Below are 27,114 nucleotides of genomic sequence, written 5' to 3' on the forward strand. Positions count from 1 at the left end.
TAATATCAGCACTACAAACATTATCATAAAGCTCTGACCAGTGGGTGACAAACTAGATCCAGTTATTGAGGGGTAAGGTAAGCAGCAAACATCAGCAGATCCGACGCTAGGTTAGTTTTTAGCTATGCGATGGACTTTGGGAGCAACTGCGCCTGCGCTAATGCAATTGCAGGCTGTGTAGCGCTATGGTCTAATCTGGGTATATCATTGGAGTTGCAAGGGCCCGAGGCTTTGCGAGAGATGGGTAGTGATCTGACAGGACGGAACAGCCGGATAAGCAGTCGGCCATGATTGCTACGACCAACAGAGGCCACGCAGGCACGGCGTGGAAGCACCGGGAGTCTATTGAGAAAATTTGGTATTGGGACTTACTAATTGAATATTCACGAACTGTAGAAAGTTGCAAGGGCCATCATATAACCCATCATCTGACTACTGCTGGATTATGTGCCAGGAAAAACAGCATGCTTCAATGGTGGTTGCATATTGGGGTTCTTATCACCATGTCAAGACAAGGATGGAATACGAAAATAAGAGATAGAGATACTGGAAGTACATGATAGAAATCTAATTATAACTGACTGCTCGGCACACCAGGCGTCATCATGACAAAGACGCCTGCAGCATGTATTGCATAATCTTATCCTCGAGGTCAAAGCTCGCCAGCCGAGTACAGCTGTGCGAAGCGAGAGGTTGGCTGATGGAGCAGTTCCTTGGGATCGCCCTGCTCAACAATCTTTCCATCATCTAGTACTAGAACTATATCAAAGTCAACGATCGTTGCAACCTGATGCGTGACACAGAGGACAGTGCTATCGGGGAACGTGTCGAATACTGCCTGGCGCAGCTGTGTCTGTATGTCATTATCGACGCTTTAGCGGTTAGCTGTGAGCTGTAAGATGTGTCACGTGTGCTGCTTACTGGCTTGTAGGTTCATCCATAAGCACAAGCTTTCCCTTCTTAAGGCAAGCTAATGTCATGGCGAATAGCTGACGCTCTCCGTGGGAGAAGGTGTCGCTTGAAGCTATCATGTCGAGGCCGCCTCCTTGCTCAATGGTCTGCCAGAGGCCTGTCTTCTTGAGGCCTTGGATGATCTCCTGCTCGTCTGAAATGCCAAAGAGCTTGGCGTACTCTCGTATACTTACTGAGAGGATGAGAGATTCTTGCGGGAGGACTACGAAGCGAGAACGCACTTCATCCTTGGCCAGGGTTGATATGTCAACATCGTCAATAGTGATGATACCTGAAGACACCTGTACCAGGCCGAGCAATGAATTGACTAGAGTGCTCTTGCCGCTGTTGACAGATGAGTTAGCGTCCTGATAGCTGGGTTCAGTGTCTGCTTGCGAGGAACATACCTGCCCGTTCGGCCGCAAATAGCCATCTTGGAGCCTGGCTTGATATCCAGTGTGAGATTTGAGATAGTTGGAGGTAACGAGGTTCTATACCATAGATTAGTTCTCCAAGAGCTCTATCACTGCTATGTTACACTTACGAATGAGTCAGCGTTACATCGCTGAAGTGAATCTCGCCCCTCGATGGCCACTCCACTGGAGGCTTCGTATCCGACTCATGCTCCGACTTTGTGTCTTCAGTAAAGTCTCTGATACGAGCAACTGCACCGAGTGTGATCTCAAGTGAAGTCCAGAAGAAGACGACACCCTTGACCGACTGTCCAAGTCCCACGATGTTAAACAGCGCAAGACCAAGACTCCCACCACTGGTATTCATCTGGACGACAGCAATGGATATGACCACAAGAGCGAGAGTCGCGACGAACAGGTCCACTGAAAGGTTGAGGGTAACCTGTGCAGACTGCAAGAAGTGAAAGGGTACTTGCGATCGCTCAAGAACCTCAATTCCTCTTCTCAAATACCAGGCTGCCCAACCATATGCACGCACAGTGGCGAGTCCATCAAGAGACTCCAGAAGAAGGGATAAGACAGGCGACCTCGCCTCAATATCCATGACACGAAGTCTTCGAGACGTTCGAAGATAAAACTCATGAAAGAATCCGATTACAACGGCAATTGCCAAAATTGCGAAGCCGGCGTAGTGAGATTGGATGGTGACAACGATGCACTGCGCGATAAGCATCAGCAAGTTCATCGTGGCGCCAACGAAAGCTAGCGGTAGCTCCATATCGGTGATCTGCAGGTCCTGGCTAAATCTAGAGGCGGATGCGATTAGCGAATGTCTGTGCACAAAAGTTGTAGTTGTCGTACCTGTTTAACGTGACTCCACTATCCGTCTGGGAGAAGAAATCCATTCTGGCACTAAAGCACTGTTAGCACTGTGAAAAGAGCCTGGGCGGGGGAATAACATACTTGAGTGTTGTGGTGAGGATGAGATGGTGGAACAACGCTGCAGTCCGCACTGCGATGCGTAAAAAGAGCCATACACATGCTGAAAAGAGAGCTACCCAGGCCATCGAGCCAACTCCAAAGAAGATGCCATAGAATGACGGGAGCGTATCGATTTGGTTCTGGAGACTCTTCTCCGACCATAGTCCAAGGTATATTTCTATCGATGGTCAGTATCAGGTCGATAGAAGTGCTGAGGTGGGGCCAGTGACTTACGTGGGAATATGACGCCTATAACGAATCCCAAGCAGAGGAATAGAAAGACGACAAAGTCCATCCAGCCAATGACTCCAAAGTACCACTTATACACTGCCCAATCACCATTGGCGCCTTTCTTGAAAGCGATGTCATTTGTGATGGCAGTGTTGGGTAGTTCGTCAGAGTCTTGGGCTCTAGGTTCTCGTGCAGTTGCAGCATGGTCAGATACTTGCAGCACGTCATGTTCGAGTTGCTCAATATGCGGTGCAATCTCGGCGTATGTGCCTTGCCGAACAATGCGGCCGTCGGCGTCAATGAGGATGATGTAGTTGGCGAAGGGGAGATATCTCGCTATATGCTGTTAGCGAGTGTAATTCAATGGGACAGTTAACTTACGTGAACTTGTGGCGAGGATAGTCGTAGTGGGTGCGCTGCTGAGAAGACCTCGGGGCGCAAAGATCTCGCCCAGGATATGGCGCTCAGTGTTGGTGTCTAGACCTACAAGACAATCATCGAGAAGAACAAGAGTAGCCTTGGAGTAGATGGCACGCGCTAGAGCCTAGAGCTGTGATTAGTCCAAGTAGTGTGTCGTACTGAAAAGTGACACTCACTATGCGAACTTTCTGTCCTCCACTGACAGACTGTCCATTCAGACCACAAAGATGTTTGTCTCCATCGGTCAGATCCTCAATGTCCTGATCTAGAGCACATGCATGAAGCGCCATGCGATAGCGCTCTTCGTAAAAAGGCAAGGCACCCACGATATTCTCCTTTATGCTGATATTAGCGATCCAAGGCGTTTGGTCGCAGAAAGCAACCTGCGAATCATCGACAGAAACGGTTCCAGATGATGGTGCAAGATCGCCCAACACGACACGCAGCAGAGTCGACTTTCCACTGCCTGTCGGCCCAGCGACGACAGTTAGTCCATGGGCTGGTACGTCAAACGTAGCATCCCTGATGATAGCTTCACCATCTTCAGTCCACTTTGCGCTGACGTTTTGAATCTTGACAGCCACGTCGGTGAGGACCTTCTTCTCGCTCGTACCACCAACAGAACTCTCATCTGTACTGATGCTAGCATCTCTGATGGACTTTCGGGGATCCGTCCAGGTGTGCTGGTTGAGGAAGCTCTCGATACGTTGCAGTGAGCCGAGGCCTACCATGATGGCCATGACGTGGGAGGTACAGTCTTGTATACTTGAGCTTACGATGTTAAAGAGGGTCATGACTTGGAAGGCTGTTTGTGCGGTCAGGATACGTCCTGATGATTTGTCTGATACGGCGTTGTGAACACTCAGACCCAGAGCAGGGAGCATGGTGAGAGATGTGAAGGCTTTGTATTGATCAGCAGATGGTCAAGACGAAGATGGCGGTTACTCACATAAGGTTACGAGTGCGATGAGCTGAAGGCGGAATTTCTTGGACAGCTTGATCTCTGATTGTCTTTCGTCTTCAAGCATGGTCTTTATCGCTGGCGCCGCGCCCATCTGCTTTATGCTCTTGATACCCTTCAAGACCTGCACTGTCTTGTGAAGTCGCTTCTCAATGGCCGCCATCCAGTTCTTCTGGAATCTACTAGCGCGTCCAGACCAGTACCCGCCAAGCAGCAAAGAACCTGTCTGCTATTAGCTCTGTCCGTCAGAACAGTGGTAAATTGACTTACCTCCGATTAGCCCCAGTGTAACCAATGCTGCAAGGCCTAGTTGTGCCTCGATGAGCCATAGTCCAATTGCAACAGATACGAAGCTCGCCCAGGCATCGTGTAGCTTTCGAACTCCAAGCTGCACGCGCTCGACATCAGCCGTCATCATTGTTGTACTTGAGTCTCCTGTGTCCACGACGCGATCCAGAAGCAGTGATTGTTGGTAAATTCGCATCGATAGATCGGCACGGACGACGGTGGTGGCTCGAACAGCGCTCTGTTCGTACAGAGAGGAGACGAACTAATTGGTTCTTGTTAGCAACGTGTCTACTATCCAGAGCGGATGGGATCTTACTGCGATGCCATAGTAGACAAGGGCATATGCTGCAATGAGTCCATCGCCTCTCTCACCAGAGCCCTCGGTCTTTGGTTTCGAGATGTAGTCGATCGCCCGACGGACGAGGAATGGTTGGGCAAAGGTCAAGGAGAGGTAGCATAGTCGGGGGAATATGGGCGCTAGAAACTCGTAAGTGTGAGAGAAGAAGATCTCTTTTGCAAGCTTGATCGGCGCCTGCTTTCTCTTTGGTCCTAGATACTATTAGCGACGTTTTCACTGTGATATGATAGAAGGTTCTCAAGAGCATACCTTTTTCGGACGGCCTTAATTCGGCATTTTGCAGTTTGGTGTCAAGCTTGGAGAGATGTTCAGTCTGCAATGGTGTACGATATCCAGCCCAGAAGATGGGCATCATTCGGAGCATAAGCGCACGTTCAATAATGCCATTGCTCTCCTCTGGGGCATCGCATAGTTCATGTCTGTTTGCCAACGAACACTTCCACAGCATCTCAGTGACCAGGGCGCAAACCTTGGTCGCTCCTAGCACCATAACAGCAATAGCAGGGTCTCGTCCATCTAGCATTCGCCAGAGGGTTCGCGCGCGAGCGGCATCCATGGGGATAGTCGACAGGAGGTACAGAACCAAGATGGACGAGGTGCGCACCGCGCGCTGATGCTCCAGGAAAGATAGACATGCTAGTATCGCGGAGCCGACTATGCCAATACTCCCCGCGGCAATACTGGCTCTCGTTCGTGTTTCATCGCGAATCGAGAAAAGCGCGACAACGCTCGCTTGCGATCCAAGCACTAAATTCCATGCGATCTTGAGGCCATCACATTAGTCTACAATCATTTTTCCTTGGCGCAAGGGAGGGCAACGAAAGAGAAATTAGAACATACCAACTTCAGCGGCAATATGAAACAACCCTTGAAGATCACCGGCTTCTTCCAAAGTCGCGTAACTCGAAAGATAGCAAGACAAATAGCGACACAAAGAGGAAGGATACAAAGAATCGTCTCCTCAAACAACAAAGTGAAGTCAAAATTGGACCCGCATCCCTTGACAACGGGTCCAAAGGTGTCCTCGACATGGAGGAGACAATTGGGAGGCGGCATTCTTCGGAACTCGGATTTTCTGATTCGATCAGAGACAAACAGAACGATCAACCCTCTGCAAAAATCAAGGGACAATCAGAGATCTAATCGAATGGTCTGTTGGTAGAATGGGCTCCCGCTGCAATTGAAGGATCAGGATCAGGAGCCGGGGGTTGGCTCGGAGGAATAATCAGCCCGATCGGATGGAACTTTAATACGGGATCTGCTGACCGGAAATACGCTTTGTGCAACGTGAAAAGCCGCTGACTTTGATTTACAGCTTTTACAGATAGCTTGCATTGGTAGAAGGATCTTTCGAGATAAAGTATTGTTGATGTTAAAGGATTTGCTTGGTCGTGCTTGGCGGCTCTTGTTTTCTAGGCTAAAATGATCCTTCTGGAATACGGGATCTACAGCGGGACGTAGGGATGACGAGGCGTCCTTGGAGATCAGGTATAAAGACATTTTTTGCTTTTGGAGATTTAAGAGCTTGCTGATAAGATATTTATAATATCAAGAGAATAAGTTAACCTTTTTGGAAAAATTTATAGATAATAAAAGATTTATGTTCTAAATTGTTATTTATTATTATACCTCACTGTATCTATAAATCTTACATCCTAATAAGTAAGACTTATTAGTAGCTAAGTGTAATTCATTTAGTATACTGTCAGGTTTAGCCTTATGCATCTAAGCATCACAACATGAAGAGTCAGTAAGAAGTATGAGAATGAAAAGCAAGCCTCACCTAAGAGATAAGTTAGTACGCCCTTATGTCGAAAAATATACAGCTTTAGGGGACATGTATGAAACTAACCCGATACTCTATAGTTGATCTACAATTCTACCAAAGAGACGTGCGCCTTAGTAGATGCCCCAGTCTCATTATCCACTAATCGATGACCGCACTCATGTACTGGACGCTATGCAGATGGTTGATAGGGCGGAAGAGTGTTTTCAAGGACCTCAGATCACTATTTATACGTCTCGTAACAGACCTTAACTTCAAGAAAAATGGTATGTCTATCGATCGACTTATCTGCTTACTTATCGATCAATATCACCATTATGTCGTCCGACCACCACCACGTCCAAGTCTTTACAGACGTCCCAGCACATCTCTTTCGACTGCTCGAGGTGAGGCTTCCCCAATTTATCACCCTCCTCCGTCGTCTACAGGTCACGACCTTCCTTACAGGTAAGACGGACTCTGCGCGAATCACTGTCGCATCAGACGTGCCTTCCCAAGAACGAAGCGCCAGCAGCACGATTCGGCACTTCACAGCTACCTACTTAGACCCCTTCCTCGGTCTCGAGACTGACATGTGGCTCTATTCGACTTCCGAGGACTCTCGTGGCGCAATGCCAGCCTCTCCCACTCTGTCTCCCGGCGAAGACGCCCTGTGCCGGCGGTAGATCATAGCTGTCCTCAACGAGGCCAGGCAACAGGCGAGGGTCTATCCTATCCAACCTCTCGTGCACCCTGACCACATCTTCATCGGCTCGCTCAACAACGCTGTGCGATAAGGAGCCCTCGCCAGCGGGCTGCGCTCCGGTCCGACTCCCACGTACGAGTATGACAAGTTCATCTTCCGCATCGACAAGCTACCGCTGCCTCATGAGCTTCAACCACCATCCGATATGGTTTGGGGGTCAGGCACGGTTCGGGACTGCGAGCTGGCAAAGGCTAGAACAAGTATGCCACGTAGCGTGTGAGTAATCATAATGTTCTAAATTACTAATAGGGAGTAGGAAGCTCCTGTTGACACTGCCAAGCCTGTTTATCAAGCTGAAGGACGCTACGCCTGTGGCTTGGGCGTTCTTGGGTAAGTAAAGCAAACCTGCTGTAGGAATCACCTTGTTCTGACCAGATAAGCTGTGGATGGCTCTTTTTGTAGCGTCCAGTGCGAGGTAGGTTAAGACTTATGCCAGTGACAGTATGGCGCGAGACTTACAGCCAGAAGGAGCCCTTCCGCTGTAGAGGGCTTGCAAAGGCCCAGCTCTGAGCTCCTCTGCACTAAGGCGAGCGCATTCAGCGGCGATAGCTTTGCCGCAGTAGATGTGGCGCCGGATAATGCTAGTAGCCAGGCTATGTGTAAGAGCTTAAACGGGAGGGTGCACTGGGCAGGGTCTTGGTAAGATGAGCAAACCTCAAGCGGCAGTTTACTGTGTTGGCTGACAGATGATAGGGCCCTTTTAGATATTAGTGAGGCAGTTCAATTGTGTAATGAGCCCTGAGCATGGTTTACTGACCTGTTATCTCAGTAAATGGATTAATTTTATAGAGTTATTTATAAGTAATAAGAAATGGCATTATTGAGACAACTGGGGGAGACTTTATATAGAGGTTAGATTAGAGACGAATAACTATTATTATGATATGCAATAGTAAGTGTAAGAGTAATAAACTGATAGAATACCTTATTTATAATATTACTGTAGCTTTTACTTTATAGCAAATAGCTCAGAACGTGGACAGAAAAGGCCGCTTATCACAATGTGAGGCTAGACAGTGGTGATAAGATAAGACATTTATCACTGATAAGATAAGATAGGACATAAGGCGGAAGTGGCAATTTAGACTAGCCTCTGCATTAATGTGGCACTACTCAATAGCTCACCAACCTCTCTAATAATAATGAAAAACATCAGTCTTGTCTAAATCCGTAGGCTCCAACGGCACAGACAACAATGGAACCTTCTTCATCCTCAATAGCCCTCAGATCCATTCTACCCCGTCCAACAGTAACGCCCGCCAACCCATCGGCACCAAGATCCACCAGCGACTTGGCAATTCCGCGGAAAACAAAGGTCATCTCAGCCTGTCAACCCTGCAAACAGAAAAAGATAAGATGCGACGGTGACCGCCCCAAATGCGGGCCTTGCATGTCAAAAGGCCGGAGCTGCGAGTACACGCTACAGGGCAACAAAGCAGAGATCCTCATAACCCGTCAGCAAGCTCTGCAGGAAAATGTTGAATCGTTCGTGGCGCTGTATCGTTATCTTCAGGAACGGCCTGCGGATGAAGCCGAAGGTCTGTATGAGCGGATACGCCAGGGCTACGGCATTGAAGCCGCCCTGGGGTTTGTGAAAAGCCAGGGTAGGGATCCTGCTTCCGATCCACCGAGTGCCCGGGTGAGATGGAGCCAACAGATCTACGACTGCAATCTGCTCTTTGAAAACGAGCTCTTGTCAACCGAGACCTCGGACGTGGCCATTCAAGCCTTGCGAGATGGTATCGGGTGTTTCTTCTTGTACATGGGTAACATGTTCCCAATCTACACGAGGAAGGAAGCCAGTTCGATTCTTGACACCTTTCAAGAAGCAAAGCCAGATCAGGTTGTCAGCAGAAAGGTTGCTTACGGCGAATTACTGGCAATTTGTGCATTGGGGTTCCAGTATGATCGACAGACTCTACCGAACGGTAATGCATCCGTTTGCACACCGTTCTACCAGAAAGCTCGGCTGTTTCTCGATTACGTCGTGGAGCAGGCTCCTCTGCGGGCGATGCGGATATGCTGTTGTTTAGGGATCTATAATGTTATCGCCAAGTCATCGTTGGCAATCTCTTATACAGGTAGGCCCATGCATTTCCTCCCTAACCTGATTCGCATAGCTAATCGTTTTTGAAGACTGGGGTATCCTGCTTGGATCCTCAAGCGGATTAACTGTTGGAAAAAAGCCGCCGGGTCTGCCAGAACAAGACTTCAACGGATATATCAAGACTTTTGCGGTGCTTATCACGATACGAAGTTGGGTTACAGCTACTCTTGGGCATATTCCTAGCCCAGAGGTCTCTCGATGCATTCACGTAAGTCAATCCGAGCACCTGGCTACTTTTGCTGACGCCTTCTCCAGGAAACAAGGGAGCTGATCGACAACACCGGCGTTCTTGATTCAGCGGCCGAGGACCCTGTCCTCGGTGTTTTACAACAGAAGATGGCGCAAATCACAGTCCTCAAGGCCAACATCGTCCAAACCGTCGCTTCCTTTAGAGTCTTGTCGCCTGCGATTCTCCGACAAATGCATCAAGACCTCGAGTCATGGCAATCAAGTCTCCCTGGTTACATGCGCCTCGAGGCCTTGGTCCATGCACCAGAGGTATCTCCTGACCAGCGGCGGGTGACGTTTTACATGCACCTTTTCCACATGTCCGCCTTCATGCTCAAGACTCGGGCTGTGCTTGCGACCCAAAAGGATATAGCGGCGTGTAGCGGGGATCCAGAAGCCAAGGCTGCTATATTCGAAGGCATACAGGCTGCTCGAAACTCGGTTTCGCTTCTTGGTCTGATCCACGAAGAGAAGGCTGTGGTGAAGAACTGCTGGCTGACCATGTAAGTTGAAATGTCCTCTACGCTTTCCTGCTTACCTTCAGATTTCTTCCTCTAGTCTTCGAACAAAGCTAACAAGACTTAGGTATCAATGCTATGTCGCCTTCTTGATGCTGAACTTTATTGCCATTAGAAAATTCGTTGTCGGGGGCACTACAACTTTCAGGCGTCAAGATGTGACTCTCTCAAAAACATGCGTCGAAATCCTTGCGTTGTGTGCTACAAAAGACAGGATAGCGCGAAGCTTCTACACACGAGTCACGAAATATCAAGACATCATAAATGAATATTTACCCGAGTCCCAACAAGACACGTCAGCGGATCCTGGTTCCCACGAAGATGGACCATTAGACGACGACTTGTACCTATTCATCGAGTCTAGCGGCGACTCCAGACTTCACTACCTGATGTTTGAGCTACGGGAGCTACTTTGCTATCCTCTTACACTCCTGAAAGCAGGTTCTGAGGCTAGTATGCCGTATCCTACTATCGTTGAAGCATCTGTCAATGCTGATATTAACTTTGCGCATCACCTCGCCTCACCATTTAATATGGCCGAGGATGAGATCCCAAGTGGCCTGTTTCCGTTGGAGGATAGTCTCAAAGAAAGGCATGAAAATGACGCGGGGAGGGAGGGTTATCTAACTGGCTCTGTGCCTTTTGGATGGGATGTCTCTGCGTGGAGAAGAGATCCTGGAGTTGGAAGCCCGGACAATACTTAAACAAGAGAAATCATACTGTTTATTCGGTGTATCTTTATTAATCGTCTACTCTTCTTTTCACTCTATCGCTTAACGATGATATTCTGTAAGGTATCTATAACGGTCTGAATCTCCTCGTCTGCCAGTAGTTAGCAGTGCATTATCTCATTTCCGCGAGACTTACGAGTATTATAATGTGCCATGCTCACTCGAACGACGCCATCGGTTGTGTCAAGATCAAGAACCTCCTTTACCAAACGATGAGAGTAAAAGTGGCCATGTTTCAGGCCGAGATTCGAGTTGGCTTCGATAGCTGCTACGACACTTCGAGAGTTCCATCCGTCAATGGTGAAGCTGACAATAGGTAAACGCTTGCTGGGGTCGGAACTCGGCTCTCCGTAAATCTTTGCATCATCTCGTTTCGATAGATAGTCGAGAAGTAATTTTTGGATTTCTGTTTCTTGTTGGATACTCTTATCCCAGCCCTCGGCAAGAAGATGGTCTACCACGACGGATATACTCGCTATCAGTTCATAGCTTCCAGCAGAGAAGCCAGCCTTGTCAGACAGACTTTCTGCGGGGTTGAAGTAGTGGCCCAATGGACGGATCTGTTTTTGAGCCTCACGACTGCCGTAGAGCATTGCGATGTGAGGGCCAAAGACTTTGTACCATGAGAGACAGTAGAAGTCAACGCCCAGATCTTTGACGTCGATGGGCCGGTGAGGTGCGTAAGCTACCCCATCCACACAGACTAAAACATCCGGGTATTCGTGAGCAGTAGCAGAGATGGCCTTGATATCGTGGATTGATCCAAGTAGGTTGGTGCAATGGGTCAAGGCAAGGAATCTCGTCCTGTCGGATAAGAGCGGCTTTAGACTCTCAACAGTCAGCTTGGGATTGTTGCCTTGACCTTCGGGCGTCCACCATTTGACGGCAAGTCCTTGTCGCTCAGCTAGGTCCAGCCACGGCGCGATATTTGCTTCGTGGTCGAGGTTTGATACGATGATCTCGTCGCCTTGAGCAAAGGTAAGGCCCAGTGCGAGGTTGCGCAGGAGTTGCGTTGAAGAAGCGCCGTACACTATTTTCTCCGTAAGTTGAGTGTCCTGTGACAATCTTGCAAAGATTTCAAGTACCGATTTCATCGGGAAGTGCATTGATGTATCGTGCAGCCGCTTCGTAGCCCTTGTTCACTTTTGTTGCTGAGAGCTTGCCTACGCCATATGAGGCGCCCATCTGCACATTCGAAGTGATGAGGTAATCTCGTATCCTATAACAACAGTCAGAACATCAAGACTCCCAAGTCAATAGCAGAACGCACGAGTCAGCTGCAGCGCCCAGAATCTGACTTCCACCAGCATTGTCGAGAAAGATTTGATCCTGCTGAAGAGCCGGGAACTTTGCCCGAAGCGCTTTGACATCAAGCTGTGATTGGGGCATCTTCAAATTGGCGTGACAGTACTTAACTTCAGAGGACAATTACAATTAGTTCTCTTGTGTCGAGTTGCTCTGGATCAAACGAAATTGAGGCCAGGTTGAAGCTTGAGGAGATAAGACGGAGCGGGGTAGACTATCTCCGCCCCCGGTAATTATGATGCAATTATTCGGAGGGGATAATGCAAGCAAAAGAGGAAGGTGAGACAGCAGTAGCAGCTAGCGTTAATCAAGACTACCTGATGAGATATGAAATACATTTGCTTAGTGAAGAAACATCCTACGGGAAGTGGCAAGGACATGAGCCCTTTGGCTGCTAATTTAATGAAGCTCGAGCATCAGCGACAATGTGAGAGGTTTCGGTACAAGATACGGATCGTCGCGCACCTTTATTTCGCACGTAGAAAGGAGCTGAGGTCAAGTGAATGGGGCATTCAGATGCATCCTCGCTGAGTCGCCCATCGTCTCACTGATGGAATCAGCTTCAACCCAACGACAGTGAGACATTGGTCACACAGTCAATCAGTGGAAGCCTTTCGAGCCTCGTATCACACCATGTTGTGGTGTGTGATGATTCGTGCTGTGGCCATCACCATCGCTATGAACAAAGCATCACTATCCCCAGAGCATATTCTCAGGCCATTCAGAAGTTCTTGAATCAGCTCCCTTGGGCTTCTGAATGTGCATGCAGTGGACTGTAGTGTAGATATAAACACGAGCATTGGACGCGAAAATGGGAGCGTCAGATTACCCATTCTGACATAACACGAACAAAAAGCAAAAACCACATACCTATCTTCTATCCAAAAAACCAACAAGGAATTCCCTTTATCTTTCACAATGTGTCATTACGTCAAAAACGTTTTTCAGTGCACAAGCAGAGCCCGTCATCAGGTTGCTGGTGAACTCTATATCGTTCACTGTGATGACGTTAAGAACAACCGCCGTTGCAGAGGAGTCAACGAGGACCCAAAAACAAACATTCAATATGTGGATCAAGATGCTTGCTTGTCATGTCCACCCCCTGAGCAGGAGGAACCTGCAGCGTAAATTAGAAGAAGAGAAGGGCAGCAGGAGACAGGGTTGAGCATGTCATGCATTGAGGATCAACAGGAATTCATTTCGAACATTATTTGACTCTTGCATAGTCTTTACATGAAGGTGAATGGTTTGTGAAGATTTTTTCTATACTTTCCTGCTTTTATTCCCTACACTCAAACAACGTGAACAGAGAGAGTCCCTGCAAGTCAACCTCAATTACGCCCATCACGTTAGAGAGTAGTGCACATTCACAACGCCTCCGGGGTATAAATTAGAGCAACGACCTAACTAAATGCTGAACTGAAATAACCATAATAATTAACACAAGCGCAAAGCTCGAAGTAACAGTAACATATTTATATACTAGCTAGCATACAGAAACCTCTTTCAAGATGTGTCAATGGACAAAGACAATCGCCAAGTGTAAGAAATGTGGGTATGAGCTTGACGCAGAACGATCTCAGTCAAAATGCGATGGCTTGGTTAAGAAAGGAAAATGCAGCGGGGAGAAGCCGGAAATCAAAGTCGAGACCACGAGGGATACTGATGCCTGCCCCGAATGCACCAGACCTAAGCCTTATGCTGCGACTGCAGCTTGAACCAAAATGGCAAGGAGCGGTAAGTGGAAGCTTTGGTGTTTTGTGGTAGCTTAGGTCAGACAGCAAAGATGTACAAGGACTAGAGCTACATTGTCATGCTACAAAAGGAGTTTTGCCAAGTATAACGTGATGCATCCCTTATCGAGAGAGCATTTAAGGAAGCTGTCAACAAATGACTCAATTGTGCATACTCCCAAATCAGCGATAATCTTTCTACGTGACGATGATATAGAATTCTAGCTCCCATAGACTGAATGACTGTAAAAGAGTAAGTGTGATGTCCTTCTCTGAGTAACAAACATTACCAACATTTCATAAGCTGCACTTAATCACCAAGCAGATTAAGACGGCACACAGATCTCTGGGCCTGTGATTGTCGCCTTGTTCCTTGCTGTGAATGGCAAGACATAACCTCCTCAGTTGCATGCCTGCCTTTTCCACCTTCGCGTACAAAGACTGATTCAAGCCAAACTAATACGGGTTCTGTTTACCAAGACAGGTATTCAACGTAGTCGCCGACGTGGTTACATCTGTACTTAAGGAAGCCTGCAGACCGAACATCATGGCAACTTCATTCTATCCAAACCACCTTTCAAGCACTGTGGCACTCACACTGCTCAACAACATCACTGAACAACACCCCTGACAGCAAGAATGTGTACCGGTAAAGTCAAAATCGAGAAATGCAAAGCATGCCGAAAGATGTTGAAAGAAACAATCACCGTGACTGGAGGCTGCGACGAGATGCATCGGACTGGAAGTTTTTGTCGTCGGGGGAATTGGCCAGAAAAGCTTACGTGGCGTAGCAAGAGGCATTGCAGTCGCTGCACACCTCCCAGCAACAATAGCGAGGATTGTGGCGATGGGGGTTATTTGCTTTGCTTTTTGTGTGGCATGTGTGCTCAGTGTTGAAGCTCGCCTCTGTCGCGGAACTTCATATGACCAGCTATGTAACGCTTGCAGTGAATCATAAGACAGCTATTTGCTTCTAATAAATGTTATTAAAGAGTCTCTGTGACAAGGTATAGAGATTTTAACATAATTCAAGGTACATTGGTTCTTCATAAGCACTGCTCCCACGCGCTGACAAAGTTATGTGTGGGATAGTATAAGTATTTAAACAGAACTAGAGGCCTAGCATTTCTCTCATATCATTCTCCTTCATTACCATTCTAAAGTAACCCAATACTTACACTACTATATACTCTATTAAGCAGTCCTTTTAACAGCAAGAATGTGTACAACTCATATTACAGTTAGAGAGTGCAGAATTTACCAGTATGTGATCAATCGGGCTCATGATGTACCTATACCTTGCAAGGAAGTTACAGAGGGTAAAGGCTGTAAAATGGAGAGATATCGATACCATAAGAAGCCGGAGAATGAGAGATCCTGCCCTGAGTGCATAAAAAAGGCCAAGAATACTAAGTAAAAGAAGACACGTCGGTGGATTAAGCCAATATGCAGGATACTGTATGCTAGGTTTTAGTTAGTACATAAACACGTATCTTGAATGATATCAGGATGATTGTTACTGTCTAGTTGCGTAATTGACCATTATTACTCTGCTGAAGACTATTTCCGATGTTGTAGATATGGAGCGTATAACCCAAGCCGACTATCATAACTTTCATTTGCAGATGGCAATGTAAGAGGCCTTATGCCGCTACTTGTGTTGAATCGTGTGAGGCACGGATATAAGCATCAACTGTCGGGTCTGCCAGGCCTACCAAATCCAAATAACACTCTTATAAGGCCCGTCCATTGCGTTGAATCGATGATACTTAAGCGCGGTGAAGTTAGAACAAGGTCGAGAAGTACAACTCACAAGTGTGCAGAAACCATTGCCTCATATGTTCACCATCACAAAAATAATACGACGACCGGGCTACAAATTAAAAGGATCCCGCCCAGAGCCTCCACTTTCCGTACCATCACTTCCCCAATGTCCCTTTCCAGGCCATTATCCATCTCGAGCTCAAAATTCACCTCCAGGATATGTATCATTCCAGGTACAGTGGTTATCTGCAAAATATGCGGTGACGAAATTACGAGAACAATGCACACTCTTCAACCATGCCAGAGATATCAAGAGAAAGGACGTGCTGCTCGTCTTGGGATAAAACATGAATTGACAGCTGACAGGTTCCATGAATGTATTCCTTGTATAAAACGGAAGAAGGAAGATAAATGCATTTTCTGTAAACCTGATAGCTAATTTGGGTGGTTAGTTGCCTCGTAATTGGGTGAGACATGGAGCTGAATGGGTCAGCAAGACGCTGGTAGATAGCTATTCAGATGCAGTAACTGACTGAACAGGAGCTGATAATAAGAAAATGATGAGTTGTCTATGTCCTCAGAGCTGTAATGACATGGCTACACTGTCAGTGACAAGTCGAACATTTGAACAATAGAAACCACGATATAAAAATGAACCTGTCGAAGTATTCCGGAAATGCGCGTCTCTTATACCCATGGTCGACGATACGTCCCTCAACTATTCACTGCCACACAGGGACTATATATTAATCGATAGAGTTTCGAAGGCCCTGCTCTTTTCTTCGAATACCATAAATCTCTTCAGTACTAACATAGCCTGAACTAAGCCACATCTCACCACCAGATATAATATCTCTCAATCGAGATGTGCACTACCAAACGAGATGTGTACAAGTGCAGCGTCTGCTTTTACGTTCTCAACACAACCTTTGCGGCTACAGTAATGTGTGAGGGCTACAAAAACAATGGTACCTGTACCGGGGTTCATTACCCAACTTCAGTGGAGTACAGGGCGAATGACCGATGCCCAATTTGTATTGCCAACAAGAAGAAAGACAAGAAATAGGTTGAAACAATTAGTAGGGGTTGAAACAAGTAGTAGGATTTCACCATCTGCTGCTGTAGACGGCGAAGCTATGCTTTCCTTTCGGGGGGGAGAAACAACATATGTTGCATTCGTAGTGTACTTTTATCTACTTCATATTTAATTACATCTCAAGTTACCTACCGTCGCAGTGAGCCCTAGGACCTTCTCCTACGTCTATGTTCTTGGTTCTATCCAACTATTGTTTGAGTGACGGGCTAGACCTTGGCCATTAATTTCTTGTTGATCCTTAACCGTAGAATAACAGTCAGAACAGTAGCGATCGCTGACATGGAGCCAGCGTAGAACATGGCAGGTCGATATGCGCCCAGCCCCTCATCTTCACCTCCATGTACTTGAAGAAGGAAGCCAGCAATAGGAGATCCCTGCAGATATCACGTTAGTCTCCTCTAGAGAGGCAGATGAGTAGTGAACTTACAAAGAGGTAGCCAGCAACCCAGCCAACAATCACCATGCCCATGGCTGTCGATACTCTAGCAGATCCGAAGACGTTGCCGACAACAGTTGGCATGGAAGAAAAGAATCCACCGTTCATCAAACCATTGAGCACTGCAAAGACAGCCAATGGTGCGAGAGTCGTTGAAGCAGGCCAGAGGGCAATCATGGTGAGTGCATTTCCAAGAAAGAAGGCTGAAAGGGTATTTAGCGGCCCAAACTTATCACAGAGATATCCACTCATGATTCGGCCAACAGCAGATGCAAAACTGAAACCTGCGACAAGTCCAGCACCAGTGTTTGTACTGAGACCCATAGATCGAGAGTAGAGGGGGAGGAAATAAGGTGGGACGAGAAGAGGGAAGATGCCGATGCCAGCAGCAAAAAAGAGAATAGCAAAGTTTAGCTGTCGAAAGAGTCTCCAGTCGACGATTCCGGTCTTGGCCAAAGGTACTCTCTCTTTGATCAGAAGCGCAGCTGGAAGTCCCGAGACAGCGATTAGGATGCCGGTGATGCGAAAGGCCCATTCAACACTGTGCTTCTCAATGAGAGAATTGGTCGCAATACTCATAATCGCACCTCCAAAGCCACCGCCTGCATAGACGATACCATTGGCCAGACCCCTCTTCTTCGAGAAGTACTGCGCCGGAGCGAGAGAGAACGACATAAAGCAGCCAGCCATACCGAGACCAAGAGGAATACCGGGAAGAAAGATCAATCCCACAAGATGATCCGTGACGAAGCTCGCGCCAATGAGCGAAAGCGCCATGAGGATGATCCCCACGCTGCTGAGTTTACGTGTTCCAAACGTTCGCAGCATTCTCGACACGATGACCCCAACAGTCGCCATCAGGGCCGGCGATAACGAACCGCAGAAGGACAAGGCCAGAGGGGATCCGACGTTTCGCTCAACAAGAGCATTCTGATACACGCCCCAGACGTAGCTGAGTCCGATAACCCACCATGCTACGACGGCGCAGGCACCGATTACGACCCAGCCGTAGCCGCCATCAGGGACGGTGCTATCAGCGATGCGGGAAGCTTCAAGTGCTGGGTCATCAGATTCTGGACTACTCGGAGAGGCATTCTCAGCGAGGCCGGCTCTTGTTGGACGGAGAGTTGATGAGGTGGTGGATTCGTAGATTGTGCCGTTGCCGTAGGCTTCGAGCTGAACGGCTGTAGTGGTCGACATGATGTTGTCGCAGCCGGGTACTTCAGATTTTATCTGAGCTGTGATACCATGTGCCCTTTTGTGGTGATCTGAGGATGTGTGGAGAGATTTAGGAGGAGATGGACTTTGGTGGCTAGGAGGATATTTATCCTTAGTGTCAACTGAAGGGCGCGTGTTACATCATCAAACGCGCCCAGAATTGCCAAGACTGCAGAAAGAGCTTCAATTCTTACCGTTTTTCCAGTTCATTAGATATCAAAAATTCATTCTCTTTTTCTTATTATACAGTTTCTCGTAAGTTTAGCTAAAGAGAGTGAGCGCGAGCACTAATCGTTGCAACTTCAGGTGCCTGATGTAAACATCGGGATGAGGCGTCAAAATAAGGGCGCGTGGTCTTTCGTTAATTGGCTCATCTGTGTATCTCGCCCTTCTGCTTCACGATGCTTTTCTGCTGCCTTGAGTAAGCCGGGGATTTATTAGTAGAGCCATTTCATTCTGAGATTTATTTTTTTCATGTTTATATATTGGATCCCCTGCGCCTGCTGACAGCACTACGGTGAATGTAATCATCCCCGCCACATATGCTTTGTGCCACAAAGGGTACTGTAGCGTTCACAAGTAGGTCTCAAGCGGCATCTCATCCCGTGCCGTAGAGGAACTGCCTATACGGAAGGGCGACCTCTCACTGTAAGATCGACTTATTGGCCTCATCGCTCTTATCAGGGGGGCATAAATGCCTCCACGTGTCATGTGGCGGAAAGCTAATGCATACCATACTGTCGGTGAATCTGCTTGTGACACTTGACGCCGGATCCAAGAGTGTATCAAAGATCCAAAGCTTGAAATTATGTGAAATATTGGGGAGTTCAAAGGGGCTTTAATCATTTTGATACAGGCTGATAATATATCTAGGCATTCATGACAGACTGTTACCTTTTCATTACGATTAAATGCTTTGCAACAGCAAATCGGTTATCTGGGTGTCTTAGATTGATGTCTCATAGCCCCCTCTTTAGCGTTGCATAAATAGACCAGCTTATTCTTCCATCAACACGATCCGGCTAGACTTCTCAACTCTCCAAACAGCCTCGATTACTCCAGATACTGCCCTTTTTGAAGTCCATCCAACATGGCAATCGAGAGTCCAACCTCGAGGAAGCATCAGGAGCATGGCGGGCTTATAGGCCTCTCGGCTAATAGTTCCCAAGCTCTGACTCCTTTGACGCAATTGTACAATCCCCCGTCCCTGCACAAAGTGCATGCAAGAGCAGACTGGGTCATTGAGCAAGTTCGGCAATGGTTGTACCCGCACCTTGAGCAACTGGGCGCTGAGAAGCTCATCAAGGGAATTGTCAACGAGACAGCGTCCATGTGCACCTATCTCTACCCAAACGCCGACGATGAAGGAATTTTTCTTGCCACGGGGTTCTTGACGGTTCAATTTGTCAATGACGACATCTTTGATAGTGCTGCTATTCTCAAGGCTATCCAGGCGACTGCGTCAGGACAGCGCTTGGCCAGAGATCTCCAGAAGCTGCGCGACACTCCAAAGCGGCTTGCAGACGGGATCGTATGCGCTGCACGTATAATGCAGAATCCTCTCGCATATGAAGAGTGCCGCGAGATAATATCGGACTTGAATACAGATCCGTTTCTGTTGGGGGCTATCTACGAGCTTTCCACGCGCATGCACATCCGTGGTCGGAAAATTAACGAGGAGCGCTTCGAGGTCTGGCTTGGCAAGTTTTGTGCCGCCATGAGTGACTTTGGCAAGTCTCATGCCCTGATCTACAGCGAAGCCAAGAACATGACCGTAGAGGAATACGCAGACCACAAACTGCGAAATTCCGGAATGATCTATACCGTTCTCTTCGTCGAGATGGCAATGGGTACTTTTCTCCCATGGGAGCACAATGCCATGCCGCGGATCCGGGAGATGCAGCAGCATTGCGAAAAGATTGGCTGATTGCTAAATGAGATTTTCTCATATGAGAAAGAGACGTTTTTGGAGGATACAAATAATCTGCTTGCCGTGCTGGTACATACGCAGAATATTAGCTTATATGAGGCTGCAAGACGAGTCGCGGAAATGTCACAGAGACATGCCCGGGAGGTCAAGCGCCATCGGACTGAGATTGAAGCCGAGTGCGATGTTAATAGCGAAGAGTATACTGGTCTTGGAGCGTACATGGTGGACATGGAGTTATTTGGCGCAGGGTGTTGGTTCTGGCAACTTCAGGGCACGAAGCGATACTTCTCCAAGACGTCGCCATTTGCTGAGCTGCGGCTGGAGGCAGAAGCTGAGAAGACATACTAAAAACAACATATAAAACTAGCCACTATCATTATATACAAGCCTAAAAGTCTTACCAAGGTCATTTCATCTCATTCTCGCTTCTACTTGCTAAGGTGTTCTTCTTGGAATTTCTCGACGCAGGCTTCTGTGTTTTAGTGAGTCGTCAAAATAAAGGCGCGGGTGCGTCATCTCACTTATCTCGCCCTCCATTTCACTCAAATGTCATCATATTCTACATTAAATTGCCACCTGCTATATATAAATGAGGTAATGATAACTCGTACCAAATCTTCTTCACTTTTGCTTTCAAGTTCATTCAATCCACGTCACGTTGCTCTTCACATAGACACTTCAACACTCAGACTTCCCTCTTATCTCATAATGACCTCATCGCAGAACGACCCTACAGCTTTAACTCAAAGCTTTCACTACAAAACCTCAACACACAGCTATGATGTGAAATGGGACTCACTAGGTGATCCCAAATCTCCTCCTCTCATTTTCATTCATGGAACCCCGTGGTCATCTCGCGTCTGGGTACCTTTCGCCCTCTCACTGTCGCGTCAGTTTCACGTGTATCTCTTCGATAGGCCTGGTTTCGGCGACACGCCTGCCGAGAAGAAATTAGATCCGACAAAGGCCAGCTCAAATGCAATTGAAGAGTATGACAGTAACCTCGCGCGACAAGCAGAAGTGTTTGCGGCGCTCTTCAAGTCCTGGCAGGCAGATTGGACTCATGAGAAGGCTCACATCGTCGCCCACGATAATGCCGGTCTCGTCAGTTTACGAGCCTATCTCCTCCACGACTTGCCATATGCAAGCCTGTGTCTCATCGACGTTGTCGCAATCGGCCCATTCGGCCAACCTCTCTTCAAAGTCATCGCCGAAAATCCCCAGCTATTCGAACAACTCCCCGGCACAGCTTTTGAGGGCATACTAGAGAGCTACATCAGCGACGCCGCATACTACGAGTTACCAAAAGAGACAACGCAGATGCTCAAAGAGCCTTGGCTGCGAGAAGGTGGAAAACGAGGCTTCATTCGTGAACTGTGCCAAGCCAACTCCAGATCCACGGAGGAAGTGGAGGCGAGATATGGAGAGGTTGGGCCGAAGCTGCCAATCAAGATCATCTGGGGAGCTGATGATAAGTGGCTCCCGGTGGAGGTCGCGCACAGATTGGGGGACGCGTTGAAGGCCAGAGAGGTTATCGTTATCGATAAGGCTGGCCATTTGAGTATAATTGATCAGGGAGCGCGTGTTGGAGTTGAGCTGGGCTTGTGGCTCAGTACTGCTTTGCATAAACAGTAGTAGAGACTAGAATTAATTTTTCCTTATCAAAATGATGATCTTTTTCATCTTTCAATAAGAAAACTCTTGTGGTTACAATAAGTTAAAACAAATTCACAATATATTAACATACACAATAAGCAAGCAAGATAGATAAGTAAGTAGGATAAAAATCTTAACCTTTTTAAGATAAATTATAATAAAAATATAATAGACTATTTAATTAATTAAAATTAATTACTATAATTATTACTAAATACCTCTAGAACTACCTAATAAGTCCTTATATTATATTTAATTTTACTATATATATTATATTATTAAATACTTAACCTAATTAATTTTCTTTAATTACTACTTTTTAATAATTTAGCTAATATCTATATACTTATATCTATTTAATTAATTAAATCTTAACCTTTTTATATAATTAAGCTTTCTTTATTCTATAGATATATCCTTTTTGCCTTATATTATTAATTAAGTATATTATTTACCTTATAAAGCTTTTAGTTTTTAACCTTTAATAAGGCAGTTTTCTATATATTTTTTATAACTGCTTTTATAAAAGATTAAAAAGCTTTAAGAATTAACTTTAAGAAGTTACTATAATATCTTTTAATTTAGCCTTAAAGGTATTTAAACTGTAATCTAGCCTTAAGGACTATTATTAAAGTCCTTAAAGTCTAAATTTAAGCTTATTAAATTACCTTTTTAATAAGTATTAAAGTCTATAGCTATATATTAAGCTTTAAGATTATAACTTTAAGGTTAAAAAAAGTAAGTCTAGCTCTTTTAAAACTGTTACGACCCTAGCGTTTACATCACGTATATATAAGGGACCTACAAATTTACCTAATAAGAATGCAACTGTCTAAACTAACTATTAGAAAGTATATCTAATAACAGATTAATTTAATATAGGACTGACTAATATTAGACTAATAGTAGTCTAGGAGTATATTACACTAGAATTAATAATAACCTTACTTATAGTTAGCCCTACTAGAGGATATTTTAATATATAAAATATATTTATTTACACTTTTATAGATTCTAGTTTATTAGCTATTAATAAAACTTCTTTATATTAATTAAACCTAATATATATTAAATCTACTATTAAGAGATATAATACTTTAATAACCACTTAGTATTATGCCCTATATAATCTACTAATAATAAACCTAATATAGCTTAGTTTATCTATAGTTAAGAACTAACCGTTATATATTAATAGCTCTTATTTAGACTATACTGTATTATACTGAGTAATATAAATGTAATAGCTATATCAATCTAACCTATTTAATAGTATCTTACTGTATTTATTAACTATCCCTTTACTAACTAAGTTATAGGAGATAATAATAATAACTCTTTTAAGGAAGAAGATAAGGAAGTTACTTAACTTTAACAGTAAGTTATTAATATAACTATTAAAATAGCTAAGCTTTATTAAATACTTATAGAAACTATAATCCTTTAAGCCTAATAAGTAATTAATAATTAAAATAGACTTTAAGAAATATAAAACCTTATAAATACTATAGTAGCAGGTAGAGATACTAGAGAAATACTTAAGCCTAACCTGCCTAAGCTATTTAATAGAACCCTTAATAAACTAGCTATATTCCTTACTTAATGTAAAGCCTTTATAATTTACTACTTAACTTAATTTAAAAGAGATTTCACTAAAACTATATATATTGCAGGATGCCTTAAGGGTATAGCTGCATAATAGTTCTAACTTATTATAGAGAATTATATTAGTAAACCTAAATTAGAATAATAACCTTAAATATTTATACTTTATAATAATTTTAATATATTTAAAAACGCACTTAAGTAAGCATTTAGAACAATTAATAAAAAAGGATATATAGAATAATACATTAAATCCCTAAGATAGATTAAGTTAGCTTTCAAATATATAATAGAATATTAGCAGCTAGCCTTAAAGCTACCCTAGGATTAAGACATCCTTATATCACTCTTCTTTAACAGACTTAAAGAAACCGTTTAAGCAGAATTATATAAAATACCCTAACCCAATACCTTAATTAACTATATCAAAATGGCAGTAAAAATTAATAATTATTAGTATACCTAAAGAACTTAAAATAATAAAAATAACCAAGGATAATAAAAAAATAAACCCTACTATAATATAAACTAAAGAAAATAATAAAATATTAATACCTCCTATAAAATAAAATCTAGATTAATAATAACTGTAAGAACTACAGCTAGAAATAAGTTAAAACTTACTTACTAAAATTATAGTAAGAAAGGCTATAAAGAACCTAAATATAAAAACCCTATTAAAACTAACTAAAAATATAAACTAGCACCTTATATTCCTAAAAGTAAAAAGGTAAATATAATAAAAAGGAATAAAAATAATAATAAACTATAAATAGCTATCTAGACTATTAATATAATTAAAAGAGATAGATATAATAAAACCTAAATACTATCTATCTAAAACCTAATAAGCACTTATATATAAGATCTATTTTTTAATAAGGAAGAAACTCTTAATAAATACTACTTAAATATCCCTAAGGAATAAAGACTAGTTTTAAAATATATTACACTAATAATAGAGATCTTATATTAAAGCATTTTAAAAGAAAAGAGAATTAAAATAAATAAAAATAAAAAAAAATTATACTGCAAAAAGAAAGAAAATAAGATAATTTATCTTAAATAGAAACCTATACTGCAATTAAATATATAACCTACTTAAAGAAGAACTATTACTATAGTTAAAAAAGGAAAAGAAGTTAACCTTAATCTAGATAATAAACTTAATACTAGTTCAATTTCTAATAAAGATATAGATAAAGTACTATTATAGATATTCTAGAAGACAGAAGCCCCCCTTAAAATAGAAAAAGGCATTATTTAATATAATCTCTACTTAACAGTAAATAACATCCCTGTTAGAACTACATCAAAAAGACTAAATTAATACTATAAGGATCCAAACCATATAGAAGCTTCTAGACTTACTTAAGAATCTAAAGCTAAAAAGATTAAAAAAAAGATAGAATAAAACGTTTAGAATATAAAATATATATTACAATTTAATAAATTTAGAAATAAAATATAGCCTAGTAAAGTAATTAGATATACTAAATTAGCTAAGAAAAGAGTAATTATAGAATAAGATAATACTATCTATATTTAATTATATATAAAAAATAAAATAGAAGACCTAATAACACCTAAAGAAGAAATTTAAATTAAAGTAGATTCTAAAAGGTATATAAATTACCTAAACTACTAGCAGATATTTTAAGTATTATATACCTAATATTACTGCCTATAGTACAGGCAGGAAAAAGAAGCAAATAACTGCTTTCCGGTATAAATTAAAAAACATAAAAAACAAAAACCCTACCTAATTATTAACACTTTAGGATACTAAATTACTAGAAGATATAGAGGGACTTAAGTAGCCAAACTTATAGTATATACCAAAACCCAAAAATAAGCCTTAAATTACATCTAAAATATAAAATAAATCACAAAATAGAGAAACCATATCCAGTAAGAATAAGATAAAGAAGAAGAAAACCTAAATAAAGATATCTATAATGCTATTATAGAAGTAAATAGGCTAAAAAAAAGAATATAATAAAACCCCTAAAACCAGCTAAATAGATAAACTATTACAGTTTAATAATAAAGCGGAACAATTAATATAGAAAGTAAATACAGAATTTTAACGCAAACTAGCTATATAATATAACTGCCTTAATAATATTAACTGCTATAAAAGTGAATATAGCTATAATTACCTATAGGGAAAAGGAACCTGCTATCTGTAATAGAGCGCTAGATAAGCGAAAGAGTAGAGGAAAACGAACTTTCCCTAAAAGCTCTATAAACTACAGTTAATAAATAATAATAAATATACCTAAACTTAAAAGTCAGAATTAAAGGCAAGTGGCTAAATATACTTATAGAGAGTAGAGCTATTATAAACCTTATTTTCCTTAAAATGGTTAATAAACTAAGGCTACTATAAAGAGATAAGAAGGAACCCTATATAGTATAAAGTAGAAAAAGAAATATTTATATCTATAAAAACAGAAAAATTACCTAAAAGATTAATTACTTAAAGGTATTTATTAATAAAAGGAATTAAGGTATTAACTTTAATATTATTTCTATATAAGAATATAACTTAATACTTAAATATCTATAGCTAATACACTATAACCTATAATTTAACTAAAGAACTAGCTAGATAACCTATAAAGATCACCCTTTAGATAATAAAAATAATTTAGATAGTAATAATATAAGATTTTAAACTTTAATTAATAAGAGCAGTAAAGAATAGAGCAATAAAGTATTGCCTATTCTAAAAGGAATATAATATAAGTTCTATAAAGGCAGAAATAAATATATTAGATAAATAATAGTAACTCTTAAAGGATAATTTAAGTAACTAAACTAAGATCTTTAAGAAATAAAATAGATTGCTAAAAAGGAATCTAATAAATAACTTAAAAATATACCTATAAAGTATTAAATTTATAAAAAACTATTTTAAGAAGAACTAGAGATAAAGTTACTTTAGTATATAAACTATAATATTAAAATTATATTAAAGGACGGCAAGAATCTGAAATTCTTTCTAATCTATAACCTTATTTAGTTAGAGCTTAATATACTTAATAAATAGATAAAAGATATATTAAAAAAAGGATATATTAGAACTTTAAAATCTTTAGCTAGATACCTAATTATATTTATACTAAAACTAAACTTAAATAAATTATGACTTATAGTAGATTACTAATAACTAAATAAGATTATAGAGAAAGATAGAATGCTATTACTATTTATTACTAAACTTAAAGACTGACTGTTTAATAAAAAATGGTTTATAGCACTTAATCTTAAGTCTGCTTATAACCTTATTTAAATTAAAGAGGGCAATAAATAGAAAATGGCCTTTAGAATGAAATATAGATTATTTAAATATCTAGTCATGCCCTTTAGATTAATAAATATACTAATAGTATTCTAACATATAATTATAAATATACTTTAAGAATACCTTAATATCTTTATAGTTTACTACCTAAATAATATCCTTATCTTCTCTGACATAGAAGAGGAGTATATAGAATATATTTATAAGGTCTTAAAAGCACTATAAGACACCAATATGCTTATTGAACCCATAAAAAGTTATTTCTATTAGAATTAAGTAATATACTTAAGTTACAAAATCTTATATAATGAAATTAAGATAGATAAGCGTAAAATTGCTACAA

General features: G+C 42.6%; 7 protein-coding genes; 4 read left to right on the forward strand and 3 right to left on the reverse strand.

Annotated features, from left to right (window-relative positions):
- Nucleotides 1-652: 652 nt before the first annotated feature.
- On the reverse strand, nucleotides 653-5,659 carry FFUJ_12021 (related to multidrug resistance protein; the record flags this gene model as incomplete). XM_023570986.1 has 14 exons in its annotated part: nucleotides 653-872; nucleotides 922-1,296; nucleotides 1,359-1,442; nucleotides 1,496-2,170; nucleotides 2,226-2,276; nucleotides 2,328-2,523; nucleotides 2,580-2,912; nucleotides 2,958-3,120; nucleotides 3,173-3,897; nucleotides 3,946-4,179; nucleotides 4,228-4,507; nucleotides 4,562-4,794; nucleotides 4,853-5,366; nucleotides 5,444-5,659. 14 exons carry the CDS (start codon nucleotides 5,657-5,659, stop codon nucleotides 653-655), a joined length of 4,299 nt encoding a protein of 1,432 aa, XP_023438014.1.
- A 1,047-nt stretch (nucleotides 5,660-6,706) lies between these two features.
- On the forward strand, nucleotides 6,707-7,838 carry FFUJ_12022 (uncharacterized protein; the record flags this gene model as incomplete). XM_023570987.1 has 6 exons in its annotated part: nucleotides 6,707-7,050; nucleotides 7,180-7,334; nucleotides 7,384-7,464; nucleotides 7,537-7,549; nucleotides 7,603-7,733; nucleotides 7,828-7,838. The coding sequence occupies 6 exons, from the start codon at nucleotides 6,707-6,709 to the stop codon at nucleotides 7,836-7,838; spliced, it is 735 nt and encodes a 244-aa protein (XP_023438124.1).
- A 491-nt stretch (nucleotides 7,839-8,329) lies between these two features.
- Nucleotides 8,330-10,691, forward strand: FFUJ_12023 (related to nitrate assimilation regulatory protein nirA; the record flags this gene model as incomplete). XM_023570988.1 has 4 exons in its annotated part: nucleotides 8,330-9,215; nucleotides 9,271-9,449; nucleotides 9,497-9,972; nucleotides 10,055-10,691. The coding sequence occupies 4 exons, from the start codon at nucleotides 8,330-8,332 to the stop codon at nucleotides 10,689-10,691; spliced, it is 2,178 nt and encodes a 725-aa protein (XP_023438015.1).
- A 62-nt stretch (nucleotides 10,692-10,753) lies between these two features.
- On the reverse strand, nucleotides 10,754-12,107 carry FFUJ_12024 (related to selenocysteine lyase; the record flags this gene model as incomplete). XM_023570989.1 has 4 exons in its annotated part: nucleotides 10,754-10,809; nucleotides 10,855-11,748; nucleotides 11,804-11,937; nucleotides 11,989-12,107. 4 exons carry the CDS (start codon nucleotides 12,105-12,107, stop codon nucleotides 10,754-10,756), a joined length of 1,203 nt encoding a protein of 400 aa, XP_023438016.1.
- Nucleotides 12,108-16,822: 4,715 nt separating this feature from the next.
- On the reverse strand, nucleotides 16,823-18,252 carry FFUJ_12025 (MCH2-like monocarboxylate permease family protein; the record flags this gene model as incomplete). XM_023570990.1 has 2 exons in its annotated part: nucleotides 16,823-16,990; nucleotides 17,044-18,252. The coding sequence occupies 2 exons, from the start codon at nucleotides 18,250-18,252 to the stop codon at nucleotides 16,823-16,825; spliced, it is 1,377 nt and encodes a 458-aa protein (XP_023438017.1).
- Nucleotides 18,253-19,360: 1,108 nt separating this feature from the next.
- FFUJ_12026 (uncharacterized protein) lies at nucleotides 19,361-20,548 on the forward strand (the record flags this gene model as incomplete). XM_023570991.1 has 2 exons in its annotated part: nucleotides 19,361-20,120; nucleotides 20,229-20,548. 2 exons carry the CDS (start codon nucleotides 19,361-19,363, stop codon nucleotides 20,546-20,548), a joined length of 1,080 nt encoding a protein of 359 aa, XP_023438018.1.
- Nucleotides 20,549-20,908: 360 nt separating this feature from the next.
- Nucleotides 20,909-21,835, forward strand: FFUJ_12027 (related to hydrolases or acyltransferases (alpha/beta hydrolase superfamily); the record flags this gene model as incomplete). Its single annotated transcript, XM_023570992.1, has 1 exon — nucleotides 20,909-21,835. The coding sequence occupies one exon, from the start codon at nucleotides 20,909-20,911 to the stop codon at nucleotides 21,833-21,835; it is 927 nt and encodes a 308-aa protein (XP_023438019.1).
- Between the last annotated feature and the right edge of the window lie 5,279 nt (nucleotides 21,836-27,114).

This window comes from Fusarium fujikuroi, chromosome FFUJ_chr11, assembly GCF_900079805.1.
Source record: "Fusarium fujikuroi IMI 58289 draft genome, chromosome FFUJ_chr11".
Lineage (NCBI taxonomy): Eukaryota > Fungi > Ascomycota > Sordariomycetes > Hypocreales > Nectriaceae > Fusarium > Fusarium fujikuroi.